Raw genomic sequence first — 23,992 nt, 5'->3', positions numbered from 1 at the left:
CAAAAACTTGTTTATTAGCACTCTCGTACAAATAAGTACTCTTTTTTTAAATTAAGTTACACTTTTAAATATGTGGCTGTTATGATGGCAAGCATGCACGTCGACAGTCAGTCCATTTAAAGATGGTTCCGATCTAATTGCTTAAGAAAAACTCGACCAGGCCTAAACTAACATTTAAAAGACAATTTCTATTTGTATTAGTAAGATTAAATTTTATAATCACAAACAAATTATTTAAAAAATAATTTTGTTTTTGTCGCAGTGCAAGTATGTTATCACCCATCACCCTCATACATTTTAATCTTCAAGAATTTGGTTTATTAGTAGAATATTTGCTATGACCAAATATGTAAACTAAAAGAAATTAATGTGAAAAACAAACCAGAGTGGCAGATATCGTGCAATTAAATGTTTATCATTAAATTAACTGGTAGACCTAATTATGAGTTAATTGGTTAATTAACTCATAATTAAAATGTAGAGATTTGAGGCTTCAACTTTAACTAAATCAGAATTTTTCTTTTATTTTTTAAATAAGAACTTTTTCTCTCTCTCTCTCGTGTTTCGTTTCCATTGCCTAACTGTGCTCCTTTTGATCTTCATCCTTCTGTAGCTCTGTTATGGTGATGACGATGATGATGATGATGCTTCCGCCTGGAGGAGCCAGGACTCCAACTCGCGTCACCATGGAAGCACTCAGTTTGCGACATGCATTCGCCATTTTGCTGCCTCGGTGTGTGTATGTGTGATTGTGTGTGTGTGTGGGCTCCCCTAAGGCTGGATACCTTCATAGCTTCCAAACATTCAACTCTTCAGCCAACGGAGGAAATTTCCACATTTACTAACAGAACTGTCGCTGCTGCAGCATGACACGAAGAGGCTGGACGTCGGAGCAGTAGATAGTTTTGCGTTGGGTTAACGCAAGAGGAGGAGGGCCAGCAGAAATGTAAGGTCTGTTTTCTTTCTAACTTTGCTCGCCCAGATATTCCGCACCTAACACGGTCAAATTAAGCGGAGTGGCATGTTAGCTACGCTTTGCTTCGGTGCTAACTGATGACCCCGGGTAACGGTAACATGTAATAAAAAATGTATTACTTAGCATAAAGGGGGTAAGTCCTCCACTAGAGGCATTTGTAAGTACATAATGTTAAACTGGCTATGTGTAATTAGATACATTTGCAGCAAACAGTGTTTCAACCACTGCGCTCCGTAGCTACCCAGAGCCACAAGTGGTTGTGTTCATTTTTTAAAATTTAGCAGGATCCTTCATGCCTTAACGGGGCAATATTGTGGGTTTTTGGTTAAAGCCTGCTTCCTTGTGTTAAAGCCTATATTGTTCCCGTGGTGCTAAAAACGACAACAGACACAAATGTGTCCTAAAACATGACAATTATTTAGAAAACGTCTAAGTTACACAAAGGATTTTGAGAACTCGTGAGGAAAATAACAATAGCAATAAAGAAAACATCAGATTTTTCTTTTCATAAATGGTCACGTATACTTACCAAGTCAAGCAAAAGGTTTCTTAAAACAGCTTGATTTAAGAAGAAATGTTTTAAAAAAGAAGAGAGCACAGACTCTTTAAAAGAAATCCCAACTTAGTGTTAAAGATTCTTTCAATAAAAATGTCACCTTTTTTGTCTTTTTTTGTTGTTTGTTGTTGATAAATAATGCAATCTTATTAAAGAATGCATACAATAAAAAGTAATAATTAATGTAAAAATAATTTATACTAAATTGGTAATTGATGAATGACATTAAATGTACCTAAGATAAATTTTTATCTTACATGTTATGATAATTTGTTTTAGGCGGGATTAAGAAACTGGTTGTTCTATATTTATTTCCCTGTTTAATTGACAATATGGTAACATAACAGAAGCAAACACACTAATTAAAGAGTTTCATCCCTTTGTTACTCCAATAATATGCACATATTTGTCCATCAATGTTTGAAAGACTTTTTCCTCCGACTCTTAAAGCAAACATTTAATGTTTAAAAATAACTTTTCCGTAAGCGTTTTAGTAAATGAAGCCTTCATGTTGGCAGGCATTGCTATGACTCTGTGTGTCTTTGTTCTTTTCTTTTTTTTTTACTCGAAATACATTTTCAAGATGAATCAAGCCACCACTCACTGGAGATCTAAAATAATAAGTGCACATTAAACTTTTTTTTTCTACAATCAAAACATTTTTTTGTTTGCTTGTCAAATATGAAAGTACTATTAAAGAAAAAATTATAATTAAACAGAAAGAAATTACACATCTGATGTGGACAACAAGGGCAGTTAGAGTTCCTCAAACTAGCCAGATATTATTGGCATGCAGAGTTTGAAAACACGGTACCTGAAATATAATATCCAACCAATGATTGCATCCAAGCAATTCAATGCAACTGCAGTGATGATTGAAATTTAAAATATTGCCCTTCTCTACCTTTTGATAATGTTCTTGCCTGTTTGAATCATCAAGATAAGTGTCAGGATTTTGTTGTGGTGTTTTCCACTGTGTTGGTTTGCCTCTTTTCAACCTTTGTGGTTAATTTCTTTTCTTAATTTTCTTAATCCTGTGTGTTGCATTTATAGACCGACCAACAGGACCTCAGTTCTCCATCATCAGCTGCTCAAGATGAAACCACAGAGTAAAGTGGAGGAACGTTATTGTCCTCGCTGGAATCTGTTTTCCATTTTGGATTCTCAAATTTGACAATCCATAAATCCGCCAATAATGATACCTGGATTAATCTCCCAGGAGATACATGACCAGCTTCTGGACTCAAAGAATTACCAGAATCGCACAAACGGGGTGGAAAAGCTTAAATGTATCCTCTCAGAAGTGGACATTAAATCAGTCCCACCTGGGAGTGTTGAGGAGTTCATCAATTTTCTTCCCCGACTTCTAGATGACAGTAATTTTAAGGTGCTACATGGAACCTTACAGGTTTTAAACCTGCTGATACAGAAGCTGGAGACTGGCGTTGACAGATTTTTGAAACATATAGTTTTCGTTGCCCTGAAGGCCCTCGGTGACACTCGTGCTGTCACCAGAAATGAATACCATAATGTGTTTCAGCAGCTGATGAAAACTACTCCACCGCAACAAGTGTTGGATCTTATTATCGGCAACTTGAAACACAAGAACTCCAGGGTCCGGGAAGACGTCCTGAACATCGTCATGGCAGCTATGCTCACTCATCCTAGGAAAGATTTCAATATCCCCAAGTTATGCTTCGAGGTGGCACCATATCTGGCGGACAACAAAAAGAAGGTCCGTCACGCTGCTTTGGAGTTATTCGCTGTTTTTGACCATTACCTTGACACAGGAAAGAAGCAGCCATTAATGAAAGCTTTGGACATGGTTGAGCTTAATGAGGACGCAGAAGGTCTGATGGCAGCTGTGCACGCAAGACGAGCGAGGCGCATCCTTCCAAAGCTGACCTCAGAAGGGATTGTGGAGTATGGCCTGGTGGTGCCCAAACCCGGACAGTGGTCCACTGGACAGCACGCTTCTGGGGCCGATCTGGACTGGGTGATAAACGGGGGCCGGACAAGCAGCGCCAGAAGCTACAGGACAGAGCACGACAGTGATCTACTGTCCGGCTATGGCAGCTTAGGCTCCCTCACTGACGATCCAATGTTTCAGAGGAGGATTGTGAGCGCAGGCAAAGGGAAGAACAAGCTGCCCTGGGAGACGTTGACCGATAACGAGCTGCAGCAAAGCACCACACCTAACGGGAAGAGCCTTGAACAGGTGAGCGCTGCCATTCCTTTCTCAGTGTTTTATATGTTCAGCTATGGCAACCCAGCTAACTGCTGTTTTTGGCAAAACAATAAAGCAAAACGATATTTGCAGTTGTAATGAAATCACCTGTAACATTTACTTGTAACTTTGACACAGATATAAATAAGCAAAAGAATAAACAAACTATATTTGGTAGTAATTTCATCAGTTTTTTTTTTTTTTTTTTTGCATAGTAGCTTTTTAGTTGGTAGGGCTATCTGCTCCGATAGTCTGTCTGTTCTTTTTCCTCTATGGCAATTTTATCTTTTCTTTTCATTAGAAGTACCTTTAACTATAGTGACAGTATGATAGAAAATTGCTGTGATTTTGAAACTGGACACCGTTTCACTCCTAGTTTGCATGTTAATAAATAAAATTTGATGTTTAAGCAGAGATGTTAGGAAACCTGTGTTGTTGTTTTTCTCGTGTGCCTTTTGTTTTGGAGAAAATATAATGTTGATTTGCTGAAATGTGATTCCCTGCATTTAGCTTTGTAAAAATATTGTTTTCAGATTCTTTTCCTGATGTTCACATCCAAATAAGCCAAACAAGCAACAATAAAGTGTTAGTGGTTGCACTTTCCTCAGAGACAGTTTGAGGGTAAAATTTTCCTAAATATAGCAGCTATTTGTCATGGTGCAGTATGGATGGAGCGCAGCAGCAGTGAGGGAGGGCTGAATCTTATTTTGTTGATCCTCTTTGGGGATGAGTCATAATATTGCCTCCATGTCCGTAAAGCTATTTATTTGTCGAAAACAATAGAAATGCAAATATTTGGGATAAATAGAAATAAACAGTTGTAGCTTTGCAGAATCCCTGAAACTACATCAGGTGGAAATAGATGACTCATTTTGTTGCACCATGACGCTGTTTCTCTAAAGGTGAGCAGAAACTGTTTTTAGAGTAAGCCTCCTCATTCCTCCTCATTTTTTTTTTTTTTTATTAAAGCAGGTAATCATATTACAGGAACTAACAAAAGAACTTGATTTCCCACTGTAGCTCATCTAAAAATGTGTGTTTGCTGTGGTATGCCATATTTAGTTTTGACAGCAATGTTCCAGCTTAGACTCATTTGGAAAAAGCTTGTGTTTACACTGGCGCGGGTTTCCAAGCAACACCTGTAACACACGGCATACTCATCGACAAGACCGTGAAACATAATTGGTAATATCACAGGGTCACGCTTGTAAAACATGGCTTGTTTAATTTTCTGCAGTTCTTTCCAGTCACACAGCCAAGTGCTCTGCTGTGAGTGTTTTTCAGATCGTAGTTAGTGAAAATAACTTAGACATAGTGGAGTTAAGTACAAATTCATAAAAATGTTATAGAGTCTGTTATTTGTGGTTATTTTTCATACCTTATGTACATGAACAATGCTTTTCAGTGACAAGAGAAATGAATTGTACAGATTATATCATCTCTTACCTGAACTACACATATATTCGGTCTAGAGAATATATTTACACCAAGGCCTTTGTTGTTTGAGGAACCTTTAAGCTAATTACTTGAACTCGATCTGGTATTGTTGCTGCTGTTAAAATAATGACATTTCTGCACATCCATAGTTTTCAAAGGGGGACTCCAGCTCGCTTTCCAAGAAGGCAGAGACCTACATACCAAGTTTCAGTAAGTGCCAATACTTTTTCTCCTCCTTTTCATTTTCTATGAGTTGCACCAAGACTGGTCATCATGGTCAGCTGCAGCTTTGCTCATAGAGAAGGTTTTACTGGGAAGGAGTAACCGATCCATATGTCATCGAAATCTTTAGGATGAGTGTGCCAAGCTTCTTGGTAGATAAGATTCTCACTGGGCTCCAGACATGCCCAGTGAGATGTCTGGGCATGTCGGCAAAAAGTTGTATTTGCTATGGTTTGCACTAGTTATACTTGTCTATACAAAAAGAGACTCTGGGCTAAATTCTCATTTTACTATTTCAGATGGCTGTGTGGCTCTTAGATTTTCAGGGGCACACTTAAAAATGAAGGGGTAGCAGCAGAAACAGAGTTTCTGCTTGGTCCTAAAATGTCATGAAATGTTGTAAATTAAGTGATCATAATTTTAGACCCTAAAATGTCACTCGATGGCCAGTGGACACTTTTTGTGATGTCATTGCAAATACCCGGTACTGTTGGACAGTCCTGAATTTAAGAATTTTAAAAATACTTATACTTAACTTTCTTTGGCAATAAATTACATTGAAAAGCTATTTATTACTCAGTTGTAAATATGACAGTAGTTTTCAAAAAATAAATCAGAAAGCCTTAAATTTATCTAAATGAAAACCAGCATCACAGTATGAAATACAATCAGAAAAGTTTATATATTTTAATGGGACAATAAGTACTGTAATGTTTAGTTTGATGTGTTTCAATATTTCAATGTTGTCACTTTTCATTATTGTTAATAAGCATAAAGATGCATCTTTCATTTAGAAATAATTTAAGTTATTTAATGCATGGCTGTGTGCTGTTTAACGTAGTTTCATTTCTTCCAACGAGCCAAAAAAGTAGTTTGCACTACTTATATTTCTTTAAAATACATTGTCTATACAAAAACAATCTAATATCTAGTTTTGCAAGTATTTTTAAGTATTATGTTAGCGAGAAGTAAAGGTAATAAGTGTGTGAAATTTTTTCATTTACGTATGCTTGCACAAATGATCAGTATACTTCAAATTTGGCTGATTTTATGCAAGTTAATACCATGCTGTATAGTCTTTAAATGTTAATACATTGCCTATGCAATTCCAAAAATGCAAATATTTTTGAAGAATATTAGAAGTAGATATTAGTTCCAAAGTTACACTTGGTTCATATTTTTGTTAGTCCTCAATGAGACTAAAAAGCAGTCTAGCAACCCTAATTAAGGGGAAAGTCAACTTGACATTTATGGGTATATTGGGCGACAAATGTTTGCTTATTTTCAACAATGAAACCCACTTATCTATAAACCTCTAAAAGAAGGCTCCCGTTTTTGTGAGATATTTTACAACTGCTTTAAGTGCCAAGGGACAGGGATGGAAAAATGGGATTCAGACTTTATATTACACCTGTTTCCGCTGATCACTTTTTATACCAGTTGATTTATTAAATGTTAGAGGTTATTTACTGAAAATAAGTGCAATATACCTTCAACAGGTTCTGCTGAGCCACAAAAGCCCCTGTCTCCCAGAAGGAGGGAAACCCCTGCAGGTCTCAGAAGAAGTGGGAGCCTCAACTTGGACACAGATATCTTTAAAAACACAAACATCTCTGACCCAGATGTTGGTAAGCAGTTATTTTCTAGGGTGTCTCCCAGCAATAGTTAAGTGAAAATACATGTTTGCATAAATTTACACGATTGAGTTGCTGACAACAATCCACACCATGCTGATTGTCGAGCGGTTCACAAGTATTAATTGGTTTGATTTTTTTTTTTTTATGTAATATCTCATAGTGGCACCCAAAGGACGTGTGCTCTCGAGGAATCCCAGTGTCGAGCGAACTTTCTCTCTTCCCTCCAATGCTTCCGCACCCGGCTCCTTTCTTCTGCCTTCCTACCCTCTGGCTACATGCACAGGGGGCGTGCTAACTCCAACACTGTCCCGCCATCATGCAGACTCTTCCCTCTCCATGTCCAACACCTGGCCCAACAAACGAGAGACCAGCCCTCAGCAGCAAGGAACAAGCCCTCGGAGAGAGAAAGAAGACACAGCAAAGGGTAATTTACTAAAATAGCTTTAGTGTGTGAAATGGAAACTGTTGTAGCCTTTGTCTGTTTTTAGGTTAACTTGATTTTTGCCCTTGCTGTCGTAGGAGACCTCTTCAGTGTGCAGTCTCCTAGGCCTCTTCGAGCCTCCCTCGTGAGTTCCTCTTCCACCTCATCGTTCAGGCGAGCTCTGAGCAACACCAGGGCAACCTTCACCATCTCACCGGTGCAAGCCCATTCTCATGACAACCAGAGATCAAACACTCCAGCCAACCAGCAGCCAGACAGTAAACTTAACCTGGACTTTGACAGCATCAGCCCCTGGCAAGTTCCTCAGGAAGAAGAGCCTCTGGACATGCAGGAGGTCAGAAAATGTGTATTCATGTGAACCCTTGTGTTGACTAGTTTTGATGGTTTGCTAATTTTGTTTGCCACTTACAGATGCTGAACTCTCTGCGCTCCTTGCGAAACAGCGCTGCCAAGAAGAGGGCCAAAGTGACCCTCAGCAGTCCAGATCCTGACAGCCCCGACTCAGCCGTGCAGGTCGACCTGAGGCTGGATTCACCATTACAAACATCTCCGGTGCTTACCAGCTCAGCCAGCGAGAGTGGACTCTCAAGTCTGAGTTCAGCTGCCAACTCCAACTTCAGCAACATTAAAACAAGGTCAGGGATCTCCAATTTATTTTTTTTTTAAATAAAGCTTGTTAGACACCTGTAAAGAGTATTTGTTTCCATAAATATTTCTTCTTTTTAATTTTTTTTGTCATATTTAGAGGTTTTAGATCATCAAACACAGTTAAAATAACGCAAACATAACTTATCCAATGCTGTTTCATTTATTGAACCAAAGAACAAACCCTGGCCTGTGCAAAAAACTAATTGCCACACTTAGTAAATACTGTTTTAACTGTGATTTACCAAGTTTTTGGAAAGCTGATACTTTTACACCTGCATATGCTGGAATATTGAGAAGGTTCTTGGTATTTACTAATTTAGTAAAAGAAAATGTCACAATGCAGTTTCCCTGCATAAGTGCTCACTTGTCATATTTGTCAGCAGTCCCAGAAGCTCTGCCCCTTCTGTAATGAAACAACGGATTGTAAGAGTGCCTTCTGCAAAACTACGGTCGTCTGTGTCCATGGATTTCAGCAGCCTTCAAGGTATGGAAAACTGTTTTATGTTTAGTCTTTTTTGCCTCTGTCTTTTTGTCTGACTTTGGTTCACGTCTTTGCAAGGAATGTGCCGGAGAAATGACCTGTCATTTGAGGTGGGTGTTGTTGGACAAAAAGTTAATTATTGCAACGGAACAATGAAAAACGAGGAAGAGAAAGTGGCACTGTCTCCTCCGCTGGTCAGAGCAGTGGTCCGCAAACCCATCAGAGCTTTGAAGATTGTCAAAGGTCAGCTAGCAGTGATAAAATTTTTATTTTTTTCCTGGATATACAGTCGAAACCCTAAGTTTACATAAAGTGAAGAAAAAGACATTTACAGAGCAAATGTCTTCTCTTTTTCTAGATTACTTAGAATACAGAGTATCTACTAAATGACACAGTAATGAAAGACAGTTTACGTTCAGAATGAGGGAAAGCCCAGGTGATGATGTCATGGCTTTGGAGATTTCTGATAGGTTTACTGATACATTTCAGTTAATTGGAGTCACTGCTTTTTTTTGTTTGACTCGGTGATAAAGTCAAAAAGAAATCAGCCAAGTTATCGGAAAAGAGATTTGTGGAGATACACAAGTCTGGTTCATCTTTAGAAACAATTTACCGATGCTTGAAGATGGCGACATATCCTGTGGTCTGATGAAACTAAGTTGGAACTGTTTGGCCATAATGACCATCCTAACAATTGGAGGAAAAACCGGGACGCTTGTACCATCCTCACTGTAACATATGGGGTGTTGCAGCATCATGCTGTGGGATAGTCTTACTGCAGGAGGAACTGGGACACTTCCTAAAATAGATGGCATCAAGAGAAATATTTTATTGAGTGTCTTGTCTTTTTATTCAATGTATGTAAACTTCTGGTTTCAACTGCGCCTCCACCTAAGCTTTATATATTATTTTAATGTGAAACTATTTCTTGTGATTTATAGGGTCCCAGAGCACCAACAGCTGTAGGAATTCACCTGGTGCAGACATTTCTGTACCTGAAGGAGTGATAGGGAAAGGTCAGTATTTAATTTAGTGTAACAATACAATTACATTTTATTGGCTGAATTGTGTTTTTCTCTTTATTAGTCATATTACTACTTTGAATAATCTGTGCCATTTCAGCCATTCAACCACTAAAACATTGAAGAGTTGTAGGGTGTGCTTCTGCTAATTATAACTTTAATTCTTTTTAAAATGTAGAACCTCTTGTAAAACTTTCCCCATTGAAATGCATGGAAAATCTTCAAGGTTCAGTCAATTGTAACAACTTGCAGATACTTTATACCATTCAGGCTTTAAAACAAGATTTTGTCCTCTTACTGTTTGATTCAGGATTTTCATATCTATAGCCATTTTTGTAAGACGACAGTCTTAGTTTCAGTTTTGGTCATATCTTTTTCTCTCTTTTTTTTTTGAGAAAAAGTAATTTTTATGCAAAAACATATAACATAAACACATTATGCTTCCTTTACATCAAGCAAAAATGATATTTTATTTATTTTGAAAATATATCCACCCTTTCAGCTGTAAATGTGTTATCTTAGTGTTTTGTTGAGCAATACTAATGGCTTTCCCTCATGCTTTTAAGGCATGTGTGGCACTACAGTATCCTCCAACCGTCCAGGAGCCGCGCTGTTACTTGAGCAGGGGGATTTGGCTGCCAAGCCTCCCACTGATCCTTTAGCAGGCATCTACAGCCGTCAACTAGATGGCGATGACAGCTCACATCCCGAAGAGCCCAAAGTTAGTCGTACTCTTTTTTGGCGTTGATTCGTAGTGCATCAATCATTCCCTGATGATTTATGACGCGTGTGCTTTCTTCCCGCAAAATGTGTAGGAAATTATGAGAATTGTCAGGAGGGGCCGGGACAAGACAAGAGCGCAGAATCTGGAGCAATTTGAGGATCTGTCAGGTAGAGGGGACGAAACAAGAGACAAGATTCGCCATCGCGTCCGACAAATGTTGTCTGATTCACCCACAGAAGGAAGTGAAGAATTAATCATCAATGGTAAGATACAGTGCCTTCTAAAGTATTCATACCGATTAGGAATGTTCACATAATCCTACTTCAAATCCCCAACGTTTTCACAATTATTAACAAATAAGGATCTGCAAAGTGTGGCAGGCATTTCTGTTCAGCCATCTTTCGCTGCTGTTACAGTTACTATCCTCAGCCCAGTTTGGGATATTTCTCCATTAGCTGGGGGCATCTAGACGGGGAATATTGAAATTTTTATCATCAAGATATGATGGAGAACAAAGTCTTCTCAAGTCTCCGCTTCAGATTTTATTTGGGTTTAGTTCTGGATTTTCATTGGACCATTTTAATCGTTAAATAGGTTTTGATCTACAAAAATCCCAATAAAATACATGAAGGTTTGTTGAAAGGTGGCAAAATAAAATAAAAAGTCCAAGGGGTTTGAATAATTATAGTAGTTTACAATTTTCTTTTTCCTTCTGTGTTCTGTGATTCTGATATTTTTTTCTTTTTATTAATCTTCTGTAGATTGGCGTTTTAACGGCAACACGCTGATATCCACCAAGTCAGATCTTCTCTCTGATGAATCTTCCATCAGTGCCACCAGTCCTGCCAGTCCACCAGAATCTCAAAGTCCAGTAAAAAGCTCAATCACACCCCACCATCCCAGCCCCCCTACATTACCTCCCAACTCAAAAAATGTGTCCCGCCTTAGAAGGGCACCTAGCCTGAGCAGAACCCGACCGTCGCTGTCCCACAGTTCAGGTCAGTGAATCAACAAACCAAACAAACACCAGATTGAAGTTGTTTTACTTTACTTTCAACTGTTGTGATGCCAATTCCTATGTAACATCACCTAGAAGCTTTCTTTATAAATAAAGTAGTACTTTAATAAATAAAGTTGATAATTAGATGTTTAACATCCCCAAAATAACTATTTTTCCCCCCCCAGGATTATGGAATTGCAAAATGAGTTAAAAATCTGACTGTTTTGTTTTTTCTTTGCACCGTTTTAGATGAGTTGTGCCACGCCACTTTAAGACACAAGAAAAATCTGTCCGCTCCTTCGGAGCTCTGTCCCTTTTCAAAGCCCGACCTGGTGCTGACTCAGAGTTTCAACCTCCTGAATTCAGAGGACTGGTGAGAGAAAACTTTCATTGTCAGCATTTATTAATCTGAGGTATTATTACTTTGTCAAATCACGAAGAATGTCCAAAAAGTCAAACTGCAATTCCTTAATATTTTTCAGGGAGAAGAAAATTGAGGGTCTGATGTTCCTGCGCTCTCTTGCTTACAACCATGCAGACACACTTCAAAGCAGACTTCATGAAGTTTGTCTGTGTCTCATCCAAGAGGTAACAACGCTCAACCGTTTGACAAATTAATATTTGACAGCCGAGATCTGGATTTGAGAACCACTGAGGGATGTTTTACCTGAACCAGTCACACAGCAGATTACAATGCTTGGGAAAAGTATTCAAACCTCTCGCGCCTTTTCATACTTTGTCGAATTAAAACTACAACCTTTGTTGTATTTCATGGAAACTTGGGTGTGGTTAGTTTTGCAAGCTGCTACATTAATATGCTAATTCAGATACTGACAAAGCCAACATTTTGCATCTCTAAAATTTAACTCTTATAATGGAAATGTCCAATGCTCACAGAAAAAAATCAAATAAAGTCCTGTTTCTTTTCCTCATCTTTATTCACAATTTGGTGATGTTGTGAGTGACGGTATTGCTTGGTGGTTGTTTCATTATTTTCAAAGTGCTACAGACTACGAATGTATTACTTTTGCAGCAATCCCTGACAAATTACCATTAGCTGCTGCTTTTCTGCCATCTGTTGGTGATAAAAAACAAACTGCTCTGACAATTTAACAAATCTTGAACATGTATAGTGACAGAGATTATAATAAACTACTTCCTGTTTTCACCAATCAGGTGAAGAACCTGCGCTCAGGGGTCTCCAGGGTGGCAGTGTGTACCCTTGGCGACCTGTACTCACACCTGCAGAGACTAATGGACCAAGAGCTTGAGGGGACAGTTAAAGCGCTGCTGCAGAAGGCCGGGGAGAGTAACACTTTCATCAGGCAGGACGTCGACGGAGCGCTGGACCGCATGGTGCAGCACTGCACTCCGACCCGCGGCATTGGTGCTTTGCTTACTGGAGGAATAAGGTTGGAATGAAAACAGGGTAAAAATTCATTTCACATAAAATCTATACACCTTCGATTGCTGATTTCGTTTTTCTCTCTTTCTGACAGCCACCTTAACCCAGTGGTGAGGAAGTGCACTGCTCAGCATCTGGCTAATCTGTTAGAGAAGGTTGGAGCTGCCCGCCTCCTGTCTGGAGGTAAAGATCTTACTGAAAGAATTTTACCTGCCATCACCAAACTTGCACAAGACTCCTCCCAGGAGGCCAGGTATGTACAAAGTTGTAATGTTTCGTCGTGTCACATTTTAAATTAACATGCGCAAGTGTAACTTCGGCGTTTGTCACACCCAAGATCTTAAATGGTATGATTATTGTGTTTTTTTGCCCACAGGTACTTTGGTCGTCGAATGCTGCTATTTCTGTCATCTCACCCTGGCTTTGACAAGAACCTGGAAAAATATATTCCCACCAAAGACCTGCAAACTGTCAGAGACACCGTCTTGACTCTCAGGACGAAGGTATGCATTTTATTTACTTACTGACATTCTAATCTTTGGTAGATGTCATCTAACGTTGTGATTGCTGTGTCTTTAGGGTCTTGGTGAGATGCCCCAAGACTCTCAGTCAGCCAGAGGAAGACGTTCGCTCCCAGGCAGCGGGACAGTCAGGGCTTCATCTCTCAATGGAGAGCAACTCAATCAGACCAACAGGTGAGAATGCAAGGCTTAGCAAAAGTTGCTCTTTTGGTCTCGTATGTATAGAGCACATTGGTTTGCTTTGTCTTCTTTGTGGCTATTGACAACTGTGCTAACTTATGACTTATCGCTTTCATTTGTCTGTGTTGCTACGTGCGTAATCCGAGTGGTGTGAATAGTTTTACTAGGTACTGGATATCAAACATCAGAAGATGCATCGGAACAAATTTTACTACCAACAGTGTTTAATTAAGTTTTGTATTTTCTAACTGCAGGGAGTCGAACAGCCATTACGGCTGTAAACATCAAACACAGAGTATCGCCGACAAAAACGAATACATCAAGCAGATCTCAGGTTTGCTGGGTTCAAAGGACTTCAGAGAGCGGATCAAAGGCATTGATCAGCTAGTGGCTGACTGCGAACACAACCCCAACATGGTCGTCAATAGTATATTTCCGGTTGGTGCAATAAATGATTTCTTCACTCCGTAAAAATGATTATTGCAATTAAAGCCATTGTGAATGTTTAGTAAGTGTTTCACTGTTGCCTTTTGCTTTGTTGTATTTTAGGTGTTTGATGCCTTTAAAGCCAGACTGCAGGAGTCCAACAGCAAGGTTAACCTTTACGCCCTGGAGTCTCTGCAGAAAATAACCCATTTGCTGAAGGACAGCTTGTCCCAAGTGGTTAACATCCTGGTGCCAGCTATTGTGGACAATCACCTCAACTCCAAGAATCACGCCATCTATTCTGCTGCTATCGGAGCTCTGAATGCACTTATTTTGAATCTTGGTAATTCTTTTAAACATTTGCAGCGTACATTCTGATTAAGTGGCACTCTGTTATAGTGTTTTTTCTTTTACTTGCACAGATAATACTCTTCTTCTTCAACCTTTCTGCACCAAGGCCCAGTTTTTAAGTGGCAAAGCTAAGGTGGATCTCATCGAAAAGGTTGCAGGTATGTTTGACATAATGCATATTACATGTACCTCTCAACAAATTACAGACAGAATGATATATTTTAAGTATATATTTCTGTTACTTTTGACGATGAAGGCTTTTTTTCCCCCTAACGTGAATGGGCTTTACTTGACTTTCCTCTCATGGTAGCTGTTCTACCATTTGTCCTTCCTCTGAACTTTCCACTCTTTTGTCATTTAGCAGTGAAGTTTAGTGGCTCAGCCTTCATGTGGAGGGTGTCGGTCACAGTCTGCTGGACGGCTGTTGAGTCACCAGTCTATCCAATGATTGTGAACTTAACATATCAGAATTTAAAAAAAAGAATGCTGTTTTAGAGTTGCACCGGTATTATAAACAGGCTAATTGATGCAACGTCTCACTCATTGTCAACATATTTTCTGATTCCAGGTCTTGTTAAGGAGCTTTATCCTCGCAAGCCTCAGGTGGTGGAGCAGAAAGTCTTGCCCTTACTGTGGCACCTTCTGGGTACCTCCACCCACAGCGGCAGCATCCACGGCAGGAGTGGCAGCGTTCGGACCGCAACGGCCAAGCTGTGCCAAGCCCTTCACACCCAAATGGGGTCGAGCCTGAACGAGTGCGCTGCCTCCCAGCCTACTAATGTCCAGAAAGGTTTAAACGAGCTTCTGAGGACCTTAAAATAAAGGAAAAGCAAGATCCAAATGTTGAAAAAGAACATTAAGACTGATCTTACTTGAAACAAAAGAAATGTTCTACGTTTCTTACAGTGCCTGCACTTTTATATCAATATGAGAAAAACTAACATCTTAGGTTGTTCCAATTGTTTTATCAGTGATGTTTACGTCGGTACAGGAATGTTAACATACTGATATCAGGTCTTATTCCTTCTCAACCTGCTCTCTCTGCACTTTGAAAAGTAGCTGATCATCAAAGTTTCCTCCATTACGCACTGTTGACAAATCGGAGACACTATTACAGAATGTAAAACCGAAATGCACAAAGAAGACAGGGAGCCCAAAGGTGTACATTTTTGATGTTTTATCAAAGGTGATGTGATATTTTTTTGAAATGTCATGCAGATTTGAAGATTTGTGACAGGAGATTAAAAAAATGGTATGAAATACTTTTGTACAGCTCAGTTGTGTATTTGCACAGTATTAGCTTAATGTTTAAGTATAGTGTAAATTGATGGTTATAATTTATCTAATGTATAATGGTCTGAAAATCATTAATGATGTGTTGAGTTTGTACTCCGTTTTCTTTGTTTGCATGACCAAGACTTTTAAACAGAATCAACCTTGTATAATCTCTGTGGGGGGGATGGATGTACACAGAAACCTAAAAGGTTGGAAAAAGTTGTTTTTACACCTGTGATTGCCTGAGAAACAGCAAGAAGTCGGCTCTGTTTCCGTCTCTGTATCGTGCCAGTCTTCAAGTAGCCTTTTAACTCAAATGGTGATTTATATTTAACTGATTTGTGAACTAATGAAAAGAGATATATGAATAAACGGTTTATTTCCCTAATACTAAACTTCACTTTTTCTTTCAGGGATTACATAATTTTTAGAAAAAGGTCAAAAAACATTCTGGTTTCAGTTCAGAAATAAGTGCCATTTTGAATTCCAGTTAGTCAGGTATGATGAACTTAAATATAACCAGGAAACACACTAATTTTAAAGTTAAATCATCTTTATTCTGGATGATGTTGCTGGAGAGTTCCATAGTTGTTTTTTTTTTTTGTTTTTTTTACAGTATACATTTTCATCTTGTACATTTTAATTATGACCCCTAAATGCAAAATGACAAACATCTTAATTGAAGAATCTGAGTAACTTAAAAGTTATGTTGGAAAAGACAACTGGAGACCCACAGCCCTGAAATAAGTTTGTAAGAGAGGGGTTGCAATAAATTAAAACATGTCCAAGCTTTCAATTAAAGAAAATATAAAGAGACACCTGAAAAAAAAAAGATTCAATTAAAAGAAAACTCATATACATAAGGAAATATTTAAAATATAAGGTAAGGGATACATAATCATAGGGAAGAACATTCACTTGACATCTGTCCACCATAGTTATCATCCTTCACAAGAACAATAAGGATGCCTCTTTGTCCACAAAAAAATATATATCATTGCTAAAGTTGGCTGCATGAAACCATACTAATGGATAGCTAAGCGGAAGGAAAAAAACTGGTAGAAAACTGCACAAGCAACAGAAACAACTCAACAAGCTTTACAGACATGGTTTCATTTTTCAGAAGTTGGCACTGACCAACACGGTTAACAGTGCCGATACCTTGTTTAATAAGTTTGGTATCACTGTGCTTGATTGGCCAACAAACTCAACCAATTTATGATGAAGAAAACACATTAGAGCCACAGGTGAAAGCAACTCATAAGAGCTCTGAGTGCATAGACTACATCAGCATACTTTTCAGTGGGCCAACATTTATTGATTCAAAATATTGTTTTAATTGTTTGAAATCCTCAAATTATTACAATGTAATAGATCTAAAAAAAAATAGCTTCACCTTTTCAATTCAACTGTTACAGTTGATTTTAAAACTGTAACAATTATGCTATAATTAACTGACATGCACCTGCAGTGTTCAATACATTTTGCACAATTAAAGTAGCTGCCACTTTGAAATAGCACTGTACAGAGAGTACATACTATACACAGAGGTTTTCTTGTATGAAACAAAGATTTTTATAGTTTTTGTAGCAAGAACTGAAGTTTCTGACTCATAATGAAAATGGCAAATTTTACATTTTGAAACATTACCTTAGCAATATATATAAAAAACAACATTGTGTGCAGTAGATCTCCAAAGTTTAGCTTAAATCGCATCAGTTTTCCAGCAAAGATATAAAACTGTGGGAGACATTGATACCGACAGCAAAGCTACCTTAAAACCTCTGCTGCAAACACCATGCTGCTGTTTAAAGGGTCAAATATGTTTTCCAGTTAAACACTGGTACAGATGCACTTGCCGTCTGAAACGAAGCAACATGCACTGAATGGCATACAAGTGCCGGTGTAAATTCACAGCTCATGGAATGTGCTTCTTTTGTCACAGAAAATGTAGTTTTTGTTTTTTTTTCCTTTTAGTCAAACCCACTTTTGCCAAGAAAATGTTCAAAACCTAAATGCATTTTTTATTTTATTTTTTTCAACATTCCAGTTCAGACTAGTTTGCGGTCATGTTTCTGTGCTATGAATGAGGCGTTTGATTTTTTTTTTTGGTTGCGCTCTAATTTAATGCTCTGCTGCATCCAGTCATTGGAATGTCCTCTCAGCTCCACTGAGTGGAAAAATGGCCTCCTCCCTCTCCTTTGGACCTTCCTGCTCCCGTTTCTAAGGCAACTGGTTTAATGCCATGGTAACCTGCTCTTTTCAATATTTTTATCTTTTTGTGATGTTCAGAAAAGATCAGCGCATCGTCAACATTCTGGGCACCTGGCTCTGTCAGGGACCAGATGTCTTGGGCAGGTCCTGATTCTCGGCCAAGTGGAGCTTTTGTCTGAGCAAAGACGCATTAAGGATTCACACAGAGTCACTTTGAAGTGGAAACATAATTAAAATATACTTTCCAATGTAGGGGGCACTGGTGATGCCATTAACATACAAGCTTTCAGTAAGGAAAAGGATACATTGAGGTGCTGAGCTCCTCCAGCTGTGGAAACAAAGCAGTAAATAGATGAGTATTGAAAAATCAAAACCGCTAAAAATAGATTATATTGTAGTTCAGGGCCGTCCTTTCTGAATCTGATCAGATTACATAACAGCCTGCGCTTTGTAAGGCAATGTTTCCACTGAACTCCTGTTACCTGATCAGCGTTCACAAAAGCATATGATCATCTTCCTTCATCTACACAAATCCACTCAACAGCCCATCAGCTCCAGCCAAAAATGCTCCTCTAAGGCAAGGCAATTTGTCATACAATAAGCTGCGTAGAAGTAAATTTCTTCTACAAAATGGAAAAGCCACTTGACAGCCTTCTGCTGTCATCTAAAATGTATTGTGTATAGCTTAAAAAAAAAATATTCAGCAGAAAAAAATAAAATAAAATTTACAATATCTCCAAGAGGGTACATTTTGGATATGGTAGTGTCTGACCACACAGGAGAATTTTCTGGAGAATTTGGGAATGCAGTCAGGTCAAGGGTCAAAAGACATTAAGCGTGAAAAAAAAATATATATAAAGCAGACAATCTGGCACCAGGACCCAAAAGAAGACATGGACATGAAATATATACATGTGGTGATTCGTTTATTTTAGGGAATATGTGTTGAGCAGAGCCTTATAAAAGAGACACTGCCCAAAGATCGGGAGGATTTCACCACGACTGGGCCAAGATTTCCTCGCAATTCGGTCATACTGACTCAGGCTGCAGTACTGTAGCTGTTCAAAGTCTGTAGCATGTCGAGTCCTTTTCCTGCAACGTCACCACACAGCATCAAGAGAAGATTTGACGCAGAGTTGGATATTGACGCAAGACAATATCCAAAATGAAAACCAATTTTATACATCTCCAGTGCAATTCTGAATAGAACCAAATGACCTGATTATTGTTGAAGCTTCAGCTAATGGATTATTATATTTCTCAAAGTCAGAGGCCTCAAAAGTCGTTTCAAATCTGATTATTCCTACCCACTGCATCACTATCCAAAACAACTCTTGATACTTGGATAAGTTATGACAACATTTAACTTCCCTTTGGGATAAAGTATTTTTGAACTTAATATCTTAATTTAGTAATTGTATTATCATTTCAATGCAATTCTTACCAACTGAAATTCCTAATTTCAATTCTTTACAGTTAAAGTAAAGTTTGGACAGGGAAAAAAAAAACATTTAGAAAAAAGTAACTTAATTGCAGTGTGGTATTACATGTCAAAACAGCCTGAAGAGCCCAACAACAGAATCCGACTGCTCACAGGGAGGTTGTAAAACCATTTTGGATTTTTTTTTAGAATCGGATAAAAAAGAAAAAACAAACTGGTTTTATATCTCTGCCATTGGTGATGAGGAAGACAAACAAGTCAGTCTATCTCTTCCCCATTCCAAAAAGTGTTGAGACATAGCTGTCTGATTATTGTATCTGAACATTAGAGATAATCAGGTTCCCAGCTGCTTTTGGAAGAATGCGCTTTGCTTTGAGTGCTTATGCTGCCAAATTCAGAAGTAAAAGCTTCTGAAATTGTGAGGGCTTCCATCAAAACCTCCTCATGACCGCCATTAAAATATGCAAATCATTCCACACATTTATGTTCTGTATTGACCACTAAGCAGCCGTTTCAGATGCTACTTATTTTATGCATTTATACAACTTAAGCAACAAACCAGTTGATGTATAGTTGTAAAAAATAATAAAACTTAAGTTTTTTGTGGGTATTTTATGATAAATAGGCACAGAATATACCTTATTATGAAGTTGGAGGTAAATGAAATGGCAAATATAAAATACAAAAATTGTATACGGGAGACAGAGGGAAAAGGTGGCACTTTTTCTGGCAGGCTGGATGGAGAGCTTTCGTGTGTTTACAGGTGATGGATGAAGCTGAGGGAGGAAAACCTTTGGGCTGTTTCCATTGTTATTTGCATGGAGAGAACCGTTTTGCATGTGGGTAAAAAAAAAAAGCTCAGCTTTGGTCAAATCTAAACAAATTTGACCAAATCTGTTTAGATTTGGTCAAATCTTACACAGGAGAAGTGTAAGTGCCTTACACTTCTCCTGACCGCTCTGCTGTTCTTTGGTCTTCAGGGTGCCATTTGCTCACTGATGTTTTCTAAAAAAAACTTTTTCAATGCATTTCACAATTATGCTTTACTTTGTGTTGTTCAAATAAAATTGTAACAATTTGTTTGCATCCTCATAACCATTTGAACCGCACCAGAGTTCACATTAATTGAACAGAGACCCAGGTTTTTAGACTGAGCACTGACTGCTTTTTATTAGTTTGGATCAGAGTTCAACTGCACATTCACATCTCCCCAAACGAAGCGAACTTTCTAGATAAATAGACTAGAGTTCTACTAAAATAGACTCCACAGGGCTGGTGTGAGACTGGGTTCAGATTTAAGCAAAAGTCATGGATTATCTTTCTTGAGTTTGATTTGTAAGGGAGAAAAATATCAGAATTGACTGGACTAACTCGGTTCTCCTTGTGTTTCCGATTCAAGCTTTGCTCAATCGGATTTCTAAACCACACGTCTCGGTTTGAAACTGAACTCTGCTGATCTGACTCATGCTTACGTTGCACAGCAGGTGCTCCAGGTTGAGATCGGAAGCACCCTTCCTCTGATCCTCGGAAAGCTCCTCCACGTGGCTGTCGAGGTTGAAGTGCAGCCGCGCCAGCTTCTCCTGCATCTCCCGCACATGTTCCAGCTGCTCAAAGGAGCAAACTTTTCCTAGAAGTCAGACAGAGACTCGGCTTGACCTCTTATTTGTAGCAAAGTCAGAAGTATTTCCATGACGGCAGATTATTTAAGTAGCCTGCACAGCTTCTTCTTGATTACAGCCTGATTCAGGTGACAAAGCTGTTATTTTTAAGCCTGTAACAGAATATTCCCCTAATGGGCTCCCACATGGAGGTTATCTTACCGAACGCCTGTAATTTGCCTGAGTGGAAGTCATTGAGGAGGTTCAGGAGGCCTCCTTCCATCTCTCTCACATCCGAGACATCTGTAAGGAAGGAGTGCTGCAGGGGGGGAGACTGGACCACTTTACTGGGCCCTGCTGGCTGCGGAGCCTTGGGTTTCTCCCTGTGTGGTCTAATGGACAAAAAAAGAAAAAGAAAAAAAAGAAACATGTAATTTTCTCAGATTCCAAAGTTGGGTGTAACTGGTTAAGTAATAAGGTGCAAACCGTGTTGTCTTTGGCGGGGCTACCACAGGCGTGAACGCCTCTTTTGGCTGTCCCTGCGCTCCTATGGATCTCTTAAACTTGCTCCTGTTCTTGGGGGAGGGGGGCTGCGGCAGGCCGAGGGAGAAGGTGGCACTTTTGCTGGCAGGAAGGACAGAGAGCTTGCGGGGATTGATGGGTGGCGGAGGAGGCTGAGGGAGGGACACCTTTGGGCTGCGTTTCTTACGCTTGTCTTCCATGACAGCTCATTTATGTTTGTTGCTTCCAGTGCAGGTAACACACACACAGCCCAGCTGGTGTGCAGGATGTCCTGAAACAACAAACGTAGGAAGCTGAAGAGCAGCAGTCCTCCTTCCCCCTTCCCTTCCTTCTAGGAAGGACTTGGACTGTGCCAAAATCACTACTGCAGAAGAAGAATCTACCTCTGCACATTAGGGGATGATTTAATTATCCAACAGTAAAGCATCCCAGCAAATCTCAAATCACAGTTAGGTAACAGGCTCTGTTGATGCATTTTTTTAATTTACTTACAAAGAAAATAATCCTCCAAGAATGTTTATGCTTTCATAATATATGGCAAAAAATAAGTCAAAATCTCTAAAAGCTAAACTGCAGCAGTAGTCATTTCTTAATGCAACCATCTGTTTGCAGAACTGGATACTTTAAAGAGCCTGTAACATGATCTACAGAGATAAACCTTAATAGGATCTGGATGATGCATAAGAGCACTTTGTGTTTTTTAGATAAACAGGTTAAACTCCATCTGAAGAGACAAGCTAAGTTTTTGTGTTGCGTTACATGGATTGTGAGGTTACCAAAGCTCGCCACAGCTCTAAATTAATCTTGATTAAAAGTGTTAAAAGCAGAAATTTACCAATTTTTCCCTGACTGGCTCTGATTGTAGCTCAGCAGGTCCACTACCAACAAAAAAAAAACAGTTACATTTTTATTAGTACTTTTTTCCAATCAAAAATTAGGAACTCCCATTATTCTCATTAATAAACCACAACACGTTTTCTCTCTGCTTCTTAAAAATATGCTTTGATGTTTAATTAAAGATGTGATTCAAGACTACAACATCTTATTTGTTTTATGTTTTCTCCACAGGAAAAACATCTGAGTCACCATGTCAGAACTCCAAGAAAACCAGTATTATAAACATATTTGTTATGTTTTATATGAATTTTGTTATGGCTTTTGGAGCTGGGATATTAACATTGGCTGACAAGAGGCTAAAAGTTATCAACAGAGGACATTACTTTAAGAAAAAGTAATGCTCATGTTAGACTTAGGCTCTCGTGGGCCCCCTGCTGGTTTCAGCTTCGTCTACACAGCTGCTTTGCTCGTTTATGTCTTTGGCCGGCTTCAAATTAGAGTTGTAACTTCTAATATTTATTTCTTAAAGCCTGAGATTAATTTAATTAATGTTCAAGACAGCGTGCTTTTTTTCATGGTAAACAGGACTACATTACTGGAATTGTGACCTTACTACGCGCCCTGCATCTAATCGCAGTGGATGATAGTATCAGGTCGCCTCCAAGTGCGGTCCAAAGATGGCCACTAGTAATAAACAAAGGTAACTTTGTGCGCTGAAATCCTCATTTTTATGCGCTACATCTGTACTATAAGAATAATAAATGACAAACAATGTGTGAACAGCAAATATAGTTGTATTCTGGTAGGTTCTGTGCGGCAGAAGACGCGTAAACAGGTTTATGATCCACAGACTGACACAAATAAGACTTACCGAATCAAGTACGCACCACAGAGCCTGCCGGCTGGGCTCGGTGTCGCATTTCTCTTCCTCCTGTGACCGAAACCGTCAACGCACACTTTGTACTAATTAACATTAACCTCTTGAAATCACGATGGAGGTAAATTATCTGTCCAGCAGCTGTGAAGTGTGAAATTACTGATGAGATGTAACGCGCGACAACATCGACGCTGTAAGCCGGGGAGCTGTTGTCTATATCCGTCTTAAAGGGCCAGCACGCCCCGGTGTGGCACGAAATCCTGCGACCGTCTCATGAGGTGACTCAAGAGGGCGCTGTTCTTTCTGTAACCTGTTCCCAAAACTCCACTGACTCACAGTACTTTGGAAAAATGATCTTACGCTTAAACGTTTTGCACATTTTGTGACGTTTCAACCGGAAACGTCACATTCTACTGGGATTTTATGTAATGACTGAAACAAAGAAGTAAAAATGTAAAGTGAAGACACATTTTATACAAATGAAGCAAAAATAAAAATGTCAATAAGATTTGAAAACTGTACAATTCCACACGGTATGTTAACCCACTTTTGCTGAGAAAAAAAAAAAGATGAAATCCACGACAACCAATCACCTTTAAAATTCAGCTACTTGAGAAACAGTCACTCTGTTTGGCTTAATGTCAGTATAGGCTTCAGGCATTTTCGAATCTAGAACACTATGGGCACTCTGGTCAAATTAAACCAAACGGAGCTTCTTGTCCTATATACAAAAATCTACAGCTTATAGAATATTCTCCTTGTACAGACAATCTCCAAAATGAGTCATTGTGGTTGCAGTATCACGATGTTGGACTGTTTTTCTTCAGCAGAGCTAACAGAGCTAGTCAGAGCTGATAGAATGATGGATGGAGGTAAACATGGGGCAGTTCTGGAAGAAAACCTGCAGCTAGAGCATGCAAAATACTTGAGGCTGGGACAGATTCATCTTCCAGGAAAAAAATAGTAAACATAC

The 23,992-nt window shown here is 38.9% G+C and overlaps 2 protein-coding genes across 6 annotated transcripts; one reads left to right on the top strand and one right to left on the bottom strand.

Moving 5' to 3' along the window:
• Positions 1-647: 647 nt before the first annotated feature.
• On the top strand, positions 648-16,605 carry togaram1 (TOG array regulator of axonemal microtubules 1). 4 transcript variants are annotated; one of them, XM_007549171.2, is made up of 23 exons: positions 649-946; positions 2,586-3,750; positions 5,346-5,406; positions 6,918-7,046; positions 7,216-7,479; positions 7,575-7,831; positions 7,909-8,132; positions 8,526-8,629; positions 8,705-8,869; positions 9,568-9,642; positions 10,215-10,369; positions 10,464-10,635; positions 11,134-11,370; positions 11,622-11,745; positions 11,855-11,960; positions 12,549-12,784; positions 12,872-13,030; positions 13,154-13,280; positions 13,357-13,472; positions 13,733-13,916; positions 14,028-14,247; positions 14,327-14,413; positions 14,824-16,605. In XM_007549171.2, the coding sequence occupies exons 2-23, from the start codon at positions 2,728-2,730 to the stop codon at positions 15,075-15,077; spliced, it is 4,479 nt and encodes a 1,492-aa protein (XP_007549233.1). In that variant the 5' UTR covers positions 649-946; positions 2,586-2,727; the 3' UTR covers positions 15,078-16,605. The 4 variants fall into 4 exon arrangements, with proteins under 4 accessions (XP_016525548.1, XP_007549233.1, XP_007549234.1 ...); XM_007549172.2 differs by having other exon boundaries at positions 649-951; positions 8,529-8,629; XM_007549170.2 differs by having other exon boundaries at positions 649-951.
• A 1,024-nt stretch (positions 16,606-17,629) lies between these two features.
• Positions 17,630-23,276, bottom strand: ccdc28b (coiled-coil domain containing 28B). Of its 2 annotated transcripts, XM_016670063.1 has the most exons (7): positions 23,014-23,276; positions 22,141-22,183; positions 21,270-21,576; positions 21,006-21,175; positions 20,658-20,812; positions 18,050-18,072; positions 17,630-17,919 (listed from the first exon to the last, which is right to left on the bottom strand). In XM_016670063.1, the coding sequence occupies exons 3-7, from the start codon at positions 21,503-21,505 to the stop codon at positions 17,865-17,867; spliced, it is 639 nt and encodes a 212-aa protein (XP_016525549.1). In that variant the 5' UTR covers positions 21,506-21,576; positions 22,141-22,183; positions 23,014-23,276; the 3' UTR covers positions 17,630-17,864. The 2 variants fall into 2 exon arrangements, with proteins under 2 accessions (XP_016525549.1, XP_007549229.1); XM_007549167.2 differs by lacking the exon at positions 22,141-22,183 and having other exon boundaries at positions 23,014-23,275.
• Between the last annotated feature and the right edge of the window lie 716 nt (positions 23,277-23,992).

Source organism: Poecilia formosa, unplaced genomic scaffold (assembly GCF_000485575.1).
Source record: "Poecilia formosa unplaced genomic scaffold, Poecilia_formosa-5.1.2 Scaffold30, whole genome shotgun sequence".
Classification (NCBI taxonomy): domain Eukaryota; kingdom Metazoa; phylum Chordata; class Actinopteri; order Cyprinodontiformes; family Poeciliidae; genus Poecilia; species Poecilia formosa.
This window is presented reverse-complemented; position numbering and strand designations above follow the sequence as displayed.

Bases quoted from the DNA above. Each gene is read 5' to 3' on its own strand.
- togaram1 (XM_007549171.2), top strand. From the start codon at position 2,728: ATGATACCTGGATTAATCTCCCAGGAGATACATGACCAGCTTCTGGAC. The intron at 11,746-11,854 runs GTGAGAGAAAAC...AATATTTTTCAG, and splicing joins CTCCTGAATTCAGAGGACTG to GGAGAAGAAAATTGAGGGTC. The intron at 11,961-12,548 runs GTAACAACGCTC...TTCACCAATCAG, and splicing joins GTCTGTGTCTCATCCAAGAG to GTGAAGAACCTGCGCTCAGG.
- ccdc28b (XM_016670063.1), bottom strand. From the start codon at position 21,505: ATGGAAGACAAGCGTAAGAAACGCAGCCCAAAGGTGTCCCTCCCTCAG. The intron at 20,813-21,005 runs GTAAGATAACCT...TCTGACTTCTAG, and splicing joins AGGCAAATTACAGGCGTTCG to GAAAAGTTTGCTCCTTTGAG. The intron at 18,073-20,657 runs GTAAGCATGAGT...TTGTTTCCACAG, and splicing joins TGGAGCACCTGCTGTGCAAC to CTGGAGGAGCTCAGCACCTC.